General features: G+C 40.5%; 1 protein-coding gene across 1 annotated transcript in view; it reads left to right on the forward strand.

The window, feature by feature from the left end:
• Positions 1-13397, forward strand: part of LOC111668934 (chemokine-like protein TAFA-2) — a 77873-nt gene that overhangs the window by 37088 nt on the left and 27388 nt on the right. The window contains exon 2 of the mRNA XM_023425093.2: positions 1480-1580. Coding sequence (XP_023280861.1) covers positions 1481-1580 — 100 coding nt within the window. The 5' untranslated portion in view covers position 1480. The remainder of the gene's footprint in view (positions 1-1479; positions 1581-13397) is intronic.

The raw sequence follows: 13397 nt of genomic DNA on the forward strand, positions 1-13397 counted from the left end.
ACACACACACACACACACACACACACACACACACACACACACACACACACACACACACACACACACGCATGCACGCACCCACACACAGTGAGTAAGTTAGTTTACTTACAAAACACAGTTTCACTGGTGGAGTCATAGTTTGCCTGTCAGAATATAAAGTACTTTAATAATATAATAATCAAATAGAATCCATTTTTAAAACCGTACAGCTCACTATTAATAAAACATAACTCTTGATTTGTTTTTTATTAGAAACTTTTCATTATTGTTTTTATTACAGGGCTTATTGCCTTGTTTGTGAGTTTGTGTACGTTTGTGTCCTCAGCAGACATTTGTCAGACCTGGGTAGGCTGTAAAAGCTTTGCACTGCTTTGCTTCGGATTACAATCCTCTTCACTTAACAGATGCCATCTATTTGCAGCCATCAAAAATACAAACACAGTAGTTAATCACTGGACTGGCGATGGTGTAGAATTTAGGCTATTAGCAGAACTTGGATCAGTTCTGTTTTTGATGCTGTTTTACTGTTGGCTGCCAAGACAGAGAATTAAACACAAGTTTCCACATTTACAAGCAACGTTCGTCTTCTGATTCTTCCTCTGTGCTTCATGCTGTCATCCCTTTGCTTCTTCCTCCGTGCCGTTACTTCTCTCCCTCTGTGTGTGTATCTCTCTATCTCTCCTTCGTTTTGAATGTGTTTGCGGCAAACAATAATTTTGCCTGTGTAAATATATTTTTACTTTGGCAAAGCAGAGAGGAAGTGAAAGGAGTCTGTGAATGCAGGTTGTGTCTATATGTTTTACAGTTATCTTAGAAAGTGGTCTAAGGTTTGTGTTTGTGTGCTTTATGAAGAAAGACGTAATGTTTCCTGTACCATGCTCAGTTCCGTGTGTTAGCATGCTAACATTTGCTAATTGGCCCTTAGCACAAAGTTGGTGCAAAAGTCATTACTTTTGTATTTGGTCGTAAACCAAAAGTAAGTATGGAGGATTCTACATTTTGACCTAATCATGCTGCTAGATTAAGTTTAAATTATTATAATTCATCCTGAGGGGAACATGAATGTCTGCACAAAATTACATAGTAATCCAGCCAATAGTTGTTGAGATATTTCACTCAAAAGCCACAAATATGAACCCCAGAGTGGTGCTAGAGGAAAAGTGAGAGGAACGCCAAAGATTAGATGAATCCACTGGGGACTATGAATGCCTGTACAAAATTTCATGGCAGTCCGTCCTGTAGTTGTTGACCTTTCTCTCATACATTTATTGAGAAGGACATTTCAGCCTGGACCAAAGCAGACAGAAAGGCTGACATTGTCATCCCAAGAGCCATATTGCTAGAAGACGATAAAGGCAGTAAGGGGGGGGGGGGCACTAACAGTCGAAAAAAGTCGTACAGTGCACAGTATATTCTAATCATTTTGTTCATGTTTGTTCTCTAACAGAGTATGTGTGTGTTTTTGTTTCTTCCTGGCAGAATGCGGGAACGGGGTCCTTGCATTTGTGGAGTAGGTGTGTGGAGTCTACTGCTGTCCCTCTGTCTGGCCTCCCTGACACATGCACACAGGAGCCACACAGGTAGGTAGATATATGCGTTTACGTCCGTTCTGGTGTGTGTGTGTGTGTGTGTGTGTGTGTGTGTGTGTGTGTGTGTGTGTACAGCACGTACTCCTTTGAGTCTGCCGGTGTCTGTGTACAGCATTCACAGTATTGGATCTATCATAGATTACCACTGCAGGCAGCCTCTGCAGCCAATTTCTTTTCACATGTTGTAAAGTCGGAGTGAATAGGCTGTGCACTGCCCGAGGGAATGCAGAGGTCGGATTCACAGTGAAATACGAGACCACAGCGGCAGGTTGCCAGGAAGAACACACAAAAAGTTCTTTAATAAAAGGAAGAGGAATAAGAGTAATCCAACAAAGAAAGGTCTTCTTAGTTCAGAGGCTTTTACGCCTTTGCAGCTCCATCAGGGTGGGGCAACTCTTGAAAATGCCTGTACTTCACAGCACAGACAGCGAGCCGTGAGCCTCATGGATTAGAAATCCCTGGTTGCATGATACCCCTCCCATATGGGCCAAGTGGCTGAGTCACTAGAATGATTGAGCCCAGAGGCTTCTTTCTACTTTCCGGTTCATTTCTCGTGTGAGGGTTGAGTATCTTTGCCTCTCCCTTTAACAATGATTACCTGTGTGTGACACTGAAAACTGCCAACCTCTGGGAGCAAAAAAAAATAGCTTTAATGGAGAGCGCATTGTACCTGCTAATTGTATATGAATTATTGCTGTTTTGGTCATGCTTTCTAGTTATGAACGTACACGATGTGGAACCATGAATGTGACGCTGTAAATGTTTAGATTTTGTTGAGGCGGTTTTGTACTAGATTGCGTCACAATGTGAAATGTTCTGAACAATTTTCCATCACTGTATGTGTTTATGAATATGCAGACCTGTTTGAAATTATTGGCACCACTGAATTTTAAGTACAGAATTCAGAATATAACTTTGCATAATCAGAATATTTTAATAAAATGTTATTGAAGACAAGAAAATAAAAATACAAAACCTGCACAATAGTGAAATAATACAAATACAAAATGTAACCCGGACACAGTTACTGGCACCTTTAACCAATATTTGGTTGCAGAACCATTGGCAACAATGATGGCCTTCTGATTTCATCATTCCCTTAATAAATTCAGTGTCTCTAGTACCAAAGGCAGCACTGCCCCACAGTAAGACAGAACCTCCACCATGTTTCACTGTACTTTGTAGTCTCCTATTAACAAACCGATGCAGTGCATTCCCAAAGAGCTCTGCTCTGGTTTCATCTGTCCATAAAAAACTATCCCAGAAAGGTTGTGGCTTGTCTATGAAAGTTTTTGCCTTTTTGTGCCTTTCTTCCAGTAGTGGTGTCCTCGTTGGCCTTTACCCATGGTGCCCTTCTTGGTTTAGTATGCGGTGTATGATACGGGCTGAAACCACCATTACAGATTGCTCCAGGTCAGCCTGAAGCTCTTTGGATGTCTTGTGTGGTGTTTTTTCTTTTTTTACACAATCTACACCAACCTTTGCAAACTTGTCTCTTTGAGTTTCCTCTTAGCAGCACATCCTGGAGGCTTTTTAACAGTTTTATGACTGTGAAACTTCACGATAAGATAGCAAACTGTTGAAACAGGGATTTCAAGGTCTTTGACTATTGCCCTGTTGCCTTTGAAATCATTATGTTTTTCTGATAAAAGCATTTCTGATGCTCTCTGACACCTTTATTTTCTTTTCTTGATGCAGCAAATATGGTCATAATCTCAGTTACACCGCTGAATAATGGCCAGAAAGTGTTTTTGCAGAACCTTGTGATGTTAACACAGTGAAGTTGACCTTTGACCCTTGGATATATAATATCATCGTTTCATCATTTTATCCTATTAGACATTTGTGTTAGATTGTGTCATAATTAGTGTATCAATCGAGTGTATGATTTAAACTTGTTTTTCTAAGGTCACCGTGACCTTGACCTTTGACCACCAAATAATAATCAGTTCATCCTTGAGTCCAAGTGAAGGAATGTGCCCATTTGAAGAAATTCTCTGAAGGCGTTACTGAGATATCGCGTTCAAACATGCGAAAACATGATGCCTCCACGCTGGCAGAAAAAGTGAGTTTTAAGAGGCGTCTTGAACGGGGCGATTTTGGAGCAGTTGCAGTTTTGTTTCAGTGATTGTTCCCGAATGAGAGTTGATGAGGTAGGAGGGGACTTTTTAGTTTTGATCTGAGTATGTTGTGGGACACGGAACCAGCGGACTAAAAAAAAAAAAGATGATATTTCAGATATACTGTTCATCCAGATCATGTCAAATCATCATGTTTTGATTAATTAAAACAGAAACTCAAGTGTTGACTACACAGGCCCCAAAAGGCAGTCGTCCCTTGAGTCTGGACCGGAGTCTGGCACCAAAGCTGCAGATCTCTTGGTGCTCCAGGGGTTTCACAATTAAGTTGCAAGGCCTGTGTTACAGACAAGATCATTTAGCTAGAAAATGTTATTTCAAGACTGCTGCTCCAGACTAGTGGAGCAAAGACAGGACCAAAGCAGGGATGTGACTAACATCTTAAAAAACGTATCTGACCAAAATAAGTAATTGGCAATGACAAGAAACACCTAAGGATAAAACCAAGAAGTGATGATAGTGGGTTTTGTGTTTTGTTTGACTAAATATGATAGGCAGTGATGGCTTTAAAATGTTAAGCTCTGCCTTTGGCGTTCATGTCGTGATAGTGGTGTGCACCAGCTGCCCTTCATCCGAAACTGGTTGTCTTTGTTTGTCGTTGTTGTTACCGTGTGTCTCACGTCACTGACGTTTAAGTTATACTGCAGAGTATTGTGTGTCTCAACATCTGCCTCATACGGCTGTTTCATTAGCAAATGACTGAAAGGGAAACTGATTGATGAGTCTTGACTTTTTTTTTTTTTTTTTTAAACAATGCAGCATCTTAGACAGCCATCTGAGTAAAACCTGGAAATCTCCCATTATGTTGTCACTTCATAGAGACTACAAGGGTTTTTATGTGTGAGTTAATGTTTGTGTGTGTACAGTAAATGTGTGTGTCCTTGTTGGGATGCGTGTACCCATAACCACGGCTTTGTTCGTGCTGTGTCTGTTTGTGTGTAAGATTGACTCTGCTGTTCTCTGGCTGCCAGGCATTATCTCCTCCTCTCACAGAGAGATTCTTGACAAGGCAAGGGCAAACATTTCCATAAATGGAAGCATGTTGAAAAGACATGGAAAGAGGAAGGCAACGCTCTTTTCTTGTGGTGCATCACCAGGCTTTCAATGAAGCGCTGATGTCTGCAAAAAGCACTGAAAACACTGAAAACATCGGGTGAGAGAGATGAATAGCAAAGTCACAAGATAAGAAAAGTTTAGCAGTTGCGGTTTTGTGTCACTGAAGATTCTGCTGTATTATTCATTTCATCATACTATCCTCTCAAGCCAACTCTCCATGAAATTATGATTATGCAGAACTAATTAGCAAATTCGAGTTGTATTGAGACCGGATTATGTTTTCAACATAATGAGGGTATGTTGTTAATTTACGCGTGTGATAAGTCGCAAAAATACGTTGATACTGAACCTATCAGTAAAAAGTTCACAGACGATGCATCTGTTTTCTACCAAAATATCTGATCATGTCGCACAATATCCACTTGTAGCATTATTACTTTGTAATGGTTATGTTTCAGCACTTGGTTAAGGTTACATGAAAATCGTGGTCTGGTTCAATACAGAAAACATTCACAGTGACTTCACTAAAACCACGATCTTTCACTAACCTCAACCAAACCTGACCTCAGACAGCACGCTGGACGCAGCTGTGCTTTTTGTACTCCTGCTAACCACCCCGACCTGCTCCTTGCAAATCTGCTGCTGTTAATAAATGTAGGGATTCATTCATTCATTCATTCGAAAAAAAAAGAAGACTTGTCTCTGAATATAATCAAGGCAGCGATTACGTTGCCACCACAATGTAATTGGGAAAACAGTTTAGAGGTAAATGAGCATAATTTCTAGTAGATTGTGCCACAGAAGCAGTGGCTGTAATGGTGGTGTTAATATTTTTGGTGACACCGTTGTGTGTGTGTGTGTGCGTGTGCGTGTGTGTGAAGACATGTGTAGTGACTGCATGCTCCTGTTAATGGGTCATTGATTGTAGAGTAAGTTGTAATCAGGGAGTTACAGCGTTATCCAGTTGCAGGTTGTCTGAGTGGGGAAAAACAGAAGAGTAATCAGATAATTACTGAATACAATCCCTTAGGTCACTTCAAGGTTGACGCTCTCACACATTAAACACACACACACACACACACACACACTGCCTCTTTCTCTTGCACACATACATTCACAGAGGCACACACTTGCAGGTAACTAAATGTTACTGGGCTGACTGAAGTCATTCGGTTCAGCTCTCTTGAATAAGGTACCAGAGTTAAACTGAACTCTTTGTTATACCACAGATAATGAGTCTGTGTGTTATAAAAAGTTTATTATTAGCAAGACTAATGTCTTGCATGAGCACAGTCCTGTAAACTGTGACATGAATAGTTACACTAAATGTGGACCTGCTGAGGTTTAGGGGACTGTCCTGAGTCCAGGTCGAGCTGTCTGTAGTTATCTTGTCGTGAATTCAACATCATCACCAACAGGAAGAGACGGAAAAAAAAAAAGAAAGACACTGATCTGAGCTTAGTTTGTGTTTTTTCTGACCAGGTGTTATCTCTTCTTAAGAGGTGAAGCCATGGTAGTCAAGTGAACAACAGAACTACAGTACTTTAGCTAATGCAAGCCAGGCAGCTGTCTGCAGATATCAGCCTGGGGTCATGTCAAGAGACACAAACAGTAGGAGCAAAGGAATTAGCGTTCAGACTTGTATTCTCTGCCTGTGCTGAAACTGATAAGTAAAGAGAAAGTTGAAACATGTGGTACTGACATAGCTGTATGGGAAAGAGGTCCTTAAAAGATATGACGCTTGAAACATGTTTTAGTTTCCCTGAATCCTGCAGAGGAAAAAAAAAAAAAAAACGGATTAAAATTGTGGCACGTCCCACTTTTTGGCCACAGTGCCACCAGCTCAGGAGGCATGCGCTGACAAAACAACTGTGGAGACCTAAGGAGGAAATTCGAGGGTGCTGAGAGGTGGCAAAAGAAGTGTCAGCATGTGTGAGAGTGTGTGTGTGTGAGAATGTGAATGTGTGTGTGCGTGCCTTCCTGGCGTCTGTTCACCTTTTATTCTCCAGATTTTTATCTCTCAGGCCAGAAGAGAAAAAGTTGCCTCTCCTTTGCTGTCGGTGCCTCTCCGTCTGTTAAACCATCCATCTGCCTGTCTTTTTTCTCTTATTCACATGCTTTATTATACACCTCACGACAGAAGTCTGTGAAAATTACAGGCTTTGAACTCGGACCACAGAGCTCTAACACTCTTAGTGGACTGCGGATCTTCTACCATGAAGAGATCTGATTTGAAGACAAAGTCTAGGCCTTGGTGAAATGTCTCAGTGGCTTTGCCAATAGTCTTGGAGAAACAGCTTGGCTTGGATTTTGAAGTTAAGCGGAACAGCGATTATGCTGATCACTTCAGCACACACTGTCGAGTCATTGATTCTCAGTCTATACGCTGCAATCTCCATACATCGCCACTGATTAGAAGCTACTAAGAACTTAACTTAGTCTGAAAGGCATCCTGTCTGCCAAGAAGGCGAAATAGAGATGTAAGGACAAAGACGAATAGGGATGCTAGGATGCATGTGCTAACCACTCTCACACAAGCTCAGAGGGACATGTGCATTCAGTCAGGCACGCAGACATGCCGGCAGTAAATGCACACGGGAAGACACGCACAAACACACGCGCGCACACACTTACATGCGTGCACACACAAAGAGGCTCTCTAATGTGATGTGCGGAGACAGGCTGTCTGCCCTCCTTAGAGGCTGCTCCACAGTAAAGCTGCACTCCATACTTGGTCTACAACAGGGCTCCATATGGCTTGTGAAAAATTCAAGGTGAAAATTACAAATGTTGATTTTTTTTTTTTTTTTTTGCTTTCCTGAGAGACATCATAGAATTCCCCCGAACTTTTAATTCACCCGTTATGAGATGGAGAGAGGGTGTTTATGTTCATGTATGTGAGAGAGAGAGGGAGAGTGAGAGTGAGAGTGGGAGAGAGAGAGGGAGAGAGAGAGTGAGAGAGAGAGGGGGAGAGAGAGGGAGAGGAAATTTATGAAATAATTAGCAAAAGCAAATTGAGCAAATTATTAGGAGTGGGACAGATAATTATGATGGCAATTTATTGTCAATCAGTCTCATGCAATACGTTACGTATAAACCAGGAATTATGTTCATGATGCACCATTTAAAGCCATTTAAATATGCAAACCACAGCATCTCCTCTCCGTGGTTTAAAGAGGCTTGGGTAGCACTGATGTATCGCACACTTAAAGGTAAATTTTGACAATAATTCTCAACAAAACCGCAGATATGCCACAGATATGTCATGTTATGGCATGGGTGTGTGTGTGTGTGTGTGTGTGTGTGTGACACACTAAGGTAGTTGCAACTTTGTTTTTTTTTTAGTCTGAGCAGGTCATGGCAGGTGTGTAAATTACCATTCCGCTCATCGTCATATTATAAATTCATCACATTTTGTCACACTTGTTTCCACTGAAGACGGAATTTGCCCCGTTGCCTTACAGCAACCAAGATACCTGTTCATTATGATCTGTCCATTTGTTCATCATTATGGATGTTGTGGCTCTCTCTCTTTTTTCTCCCTTGCTCCCCTTCAATTGGTGCTGTTGACAAATTCCAAGGAACTAAATTTGCATATACTCACCTTCACCAATCAGTGTGTCCTTGGTAACGCACATGTTGTTTTAACCATGATGTATTCGGTTATTAAGGTGCCAGGAGTGTATTTGATAACTGGCTACAGGCACTCTGGCCTTTTGTAGTCTATCACAGGATAATCTTCTGTTTATTCCTACTCCGACATGATTCCATTGCATATTCAAGAAATGTGTGTGATATTATCTAATATCTGTCAGGCCGACTGCTTGTTTCAAAGCAGCCCAAATGGGCTTTTCTACCAGAGGGAAGTGTGTTTATAGCTGTTATTTTCCACAGAGTGAAGAAAATGAATATCTAGGAAAAGGAAAGTAGAAAGGTGACGCAAAACAGCAAGAAGCCCTATGCAAGGAGGCAGCATGATTCACGGCCTGCGCCTGAAGAACCAGGTCGACAGATAAACAAACGCGGACTGTGCGGGTGTGATTGGGTTATTAAGGACTGGCCATGTGCTGTGCATATATCGAAGAATACATAATTCTACAGCTGCTTATTAAGTGTGTGTCTCACTGTTTAAAGCAGTGATTCTGGATGAGAGGTGGGTTCATGTTCATGTTGATTTACATCCCCTACACCTCAAAGTCTTTCAATATTCTAAAATGTGAAGTATCGTATTGTTTATGAATACATTATCATATAAAAGATGTTCTCATTGATTCCATTAAAGATGATGCTCTACAGCACTAGATGTTTAGTAAGTATAATGTTGCTTTTAATTTAGTCAGCATGTTGACATTGCTAATTACAACTACAGCTAAGGCTGATGGGAATGCTATTAGTTTTTAATCATATTGTGATTACTTTGGCAGATATTGCAATTGTGATGAGTCATGATTTCAGTTGGAATGTTCATTTTTGCATTTCACTTTCACTATAAAAATAAAATATAAGAATGATGATGATGTAATTTTTATGGGGGCCTGTACCAAACATCTGGAGAATATCAGTTTGCCTGGGCATCTCTGTAGCACCACAATGCATCATTTACGGTATGTTGTGGCACATTTAAACCTTTATCATAACCATTGCAGCTCTTGTGATTTGGATGTTGAACTTGGCCATATTTTGCTTAAATTCCGATTAATTATTTAGTCCTAAAACAAAGTATTATAAAGATTAAAATTTTGACTTGATGTTGGTGCTTGAGGAAAAGTTGAAGAATTATCAAAATTAATACAATTCAGTCTGTCAGACATTTCACTAAAAACCAAAAACATCAATCTCATGGTGGAGGCGGAGGACAAGTCAGATGATCAGTCTGTAGGATTCATCCTCTGAGGACTCTGAATGCAATGCAATTGCAAATTTTCAAGGCAAGTCATGGACCTAATGATGTTGCTATCCCTAATACCACAACACTAATGTGGCTAAAAAAAATAAAAAAGCAACAATAAATAAACAATATTTTCTCCAGATAGATGGTAACCTAAAGATAGTCTTCTGCGTGTCTGTGTTAAAGTCTTGAGGCACATGTATTTCAGTATAACCACAGAAACAGAACGTATTCCTCTCAAGACCTGCTTCTGCAGCATTTTATTGACAAACACTTTGATCCTTCAATTTTACTCAAGTGTACAGATATGATAACCTACGGTGTGCAACATTACACCATTCACCTACACAAACAGTTGAACCCTCGAGGTATAACAAACCAAAAAAAAAAAACATTGACAGTATGTGTTGGGGGGTGCCATGGTCACTGTCTGATTATGTGTTTGAACTAATTGGTGTAAATGGAGAGTTTCCTCTGGCTGCACAGTGAGATTACCTCACCGGGGCCCTCTCATTGCATTCATTAGTGCTAATCGTTACCTGTTAGCTTGCCAGCACAACCCCGCAAAGACCCAGCCTGGTACATCTGTATGGTTTCTTAAGCAAAACTAAAGCCTCTATTGACTCTCTGCCTTTGGTTAAGCCACTATACTGGAAGTAGGATGGTAGCAACAGTAGTGTGGATTAACATTCTGGCAAGAGAGCTACAGGGAGATATTATTGAAACAGTAATGACTAATTAGCGTTGATTGCAGTTTTTACAAGTCATGAAGTAATTCCATTTCCATTAAATCCGTCTATCTGTTGGTCTTTGAGTTCCTAAGTCTCCCTCTCTCTCTTTCGTCGTTCCGCTACCACTCCATTCCTCTCTTTTGCCCTCTGTTTCATATTCTCCCTTTCCTCCTCGTCCCAACTTTTACTTTATTTCACAGCTATTAAACCAGGAAATTTCAATCAGGTAGCACAGCGTGAATTTCTGCAGGGGCAGGAGAGAAAGAGTGAACTTTTATTTAATGCAGCCGTTCTTTCTTTTCTCCACTCCACCTCCATCTCGTCTCTCTTTTCTTCCGCAGCTGAACTCAACCTTGGCTCTTTATAGTTTATGATTCAATTTCCAATTTGTCCTCCAGAGGTATTTGCCTGGTGGGTGGCGCAGCGGTTTTGTTCTTATGTGTTTGTACAATACTCGCCTTTGGTATTCATAGGAACACAGTCTTACGGATACATGCATTTGAATTTCCAATTCTGCGTCTGCAATTCTTTTGGCTTTATTTTACATGAAAGTCACACTGAGATGGGAATCGCCCTTTCAAGTAAGCTCTCGGCAAGCGGGGAGAGATGTGCTGAAATATGTATAACCAATACATACCATTTCCTTTTATTAGAGTCAAGGATGACCAGAGGAGCTTACTTTGGGACTTGAAGGTTGTTGGTTCATCTCACGCTCTCAGACAGAAAACTATACAGTGCAGCAACAGTGTTCTGCTAATTCTTCCAAGAAATACAGTCCATTTTTAGCTGCAGGGTGTAAAATACAAGCAGTTTAAAGCCTCACGGGAGGAAATGAAAATCCCAAAAATAAGTGATTCTAATAGTAATTATAAATATGATAAAATAATAGATATGATCAATAAATATAATTAATATAAACATAAAGTTTGCCCCATATTTCACCAAAACTGTGAGCTATATCATCTCCTAACTATCGGGATTACTCATTACCTACATTTCTGAGTGTTAATCATTTTGTGAAATGAGAACACAATGCTTGCTTTCAAATTTCCTGTCATCGTTCTCCACAGTGTGTCAGCTCGCTGTGGTTGCTATTGTTTTTCTCCTGCGTGTGGGATGTTCTTTTGCCATTACTAGTATAATAAAAATAGTGAGAGGTCTTTTGTTTCATATTCATGATCTCAGACAGCCTGCTTTCTTATTGTATCATCTGCAGCCTGACTGACTGATAATATAGGCCAGTAACATTTTTTGTTTTTAACATGAACAAATAACTGCACTGGTCCCTGATGGGAATGGAGGCAGTGTTTCTAAATTACTTCAAACCTACTGTGGAGTGTCTGTAAAGTAATTTCTTGTTACTTATCAGCCAACATATAGACAAAACCCAGTATACAGTATCTGCAATAAGATCGTATCAGCTAAGTTATCGGTCTATCTCTAATATCCCAACACGTTTTTATTAAAATAAATAACCTCTTATGATGAAATAACTATTATTTCAAATATCTGAGCTCTCTTTTAATGCGCAGACATTATCAGCAACGAGGACAGTTGTAGTCTTGATGCAAAAGAAGAAGAAGAAAAAAAGAAAACTAAGTATGGAATAGTTATAAACAGATACTGATGTCTTAACTTAAACCTGCTTACAGTGCTTACAGTAGCACCACAGAACACTTTGAACAGAGTATTAGCAGAGCTGTATTCTTATTTGTATAGTTAAGCATTAACGCTGACAAGCACAACTCGTTGAATGTTATTGTATAATTTGCAAACAGTCGAGCTCGAAGCACATCAAAGCGTTTTGCTCTGCCTCCTTGGGGTCCATTTGCCCCCGTTTCCCCTCCCCTTTCCTTCTCCATGTACACAGCTTCTGATTTACAGTCTCAGGAGATTCTGCAAATGACCAGATGTTTGGAAAGGAAACAAATGGTTAGATGTTACTTTTCTGAACCATTTAGGCTTTCAGAAGAAGCAGAGATCCATCCAAAGCTTCCGTTTCCTCTGCCATGTGCACTGTGAGTGACTCGAACAGATTCACGCTTTGATATTGTGTAAAAAAGAAAAAAAAAAGCAACAACCTTCGTTTCCTATAGCTTCTTTAGTTACGTGTCTGTGGTTCCTAAGTGTTCCCTGTCTTCTCTTAGCTGGATCTAAAGTGGATTAGCCTCTTTCCAGTGCTTTTCCCAGTAGAGCTGGCACGCTTAAAGCTACGTGAATAATGAATGCAACATACTTATATAGGAGCTTCATATGTGCTGTTACCATCACATGTGTGGGCACAGAAAAAAATTTAGCCATACAAATTCACACTGTCAATTCCCAAAATAATCCATTAGAAGCAGACCTTCACTGGTGCCTCCATTAGGTTCATGCAGAGATAATGGAACAACACTGTTAGGAAATATCCACTGATGTGGGAGAAATTTGTGCAACAGAAAAGGTTCATCCTGGACAAACCAGTCGTTGTTTGAATGTGTGCTGAAAATATATTAAAGTAATAAAATGAAAACATTAGTAGAACCGAAAGTTGGACCAAAAGACATAAAATTGGCCATAGCTGTGACTGCTGTGAGGCATAGGTGCAGCATGTACGTGCAGTCTCTAATGTACTAGAATTTACAGTGCCTGTATTTTGGTCGGTTTAATGCTAATGTTGATACAGTAAACAGCGCGCATATGATTGTGCCTTTGCGTGCACGTGTGCGCACGCTCGAGAGAGCAGCTTTAGTATTCGTAACAGCAGCTCCAGAGACATGCACTGATGGATGAGGTGCTCTTTACTTTACTGATGTACTGTGATCAATGCTGATGCAAGGAAAGAGAGTATGGGAGAGGGAGAGAGGGAGAGAGAGAGCGAGAGAGAGAGAGAGGGGTAATGTGCTACCTCTGCAAATCTCTCTCTCTCATTCTCTCTCTTTCACCGTCTGCCTCTCTCCCCCAGTCTTTTTGCATTAATCCTCTCCTCTCACGGTGAGTTTCCCACTCTCTTGAT

Source organism: Seriola lalandi, unplaced genomic scaffold, assembly GCF_002814215.2.
Source record: "Seriola lalandi dorsalis isolate HSWRI2012SDOR001 ecotype SW California unplaced genomic scaffold, Sedor1 jcf7180002054767, whole genome shotgun sequence".
NCBI classification, from domain to species: Eukaryota; Metazoa; Chordata; class Actinopteri; order Carangiformes; family Carangidae; genus Seriola; species Seriola lalandi.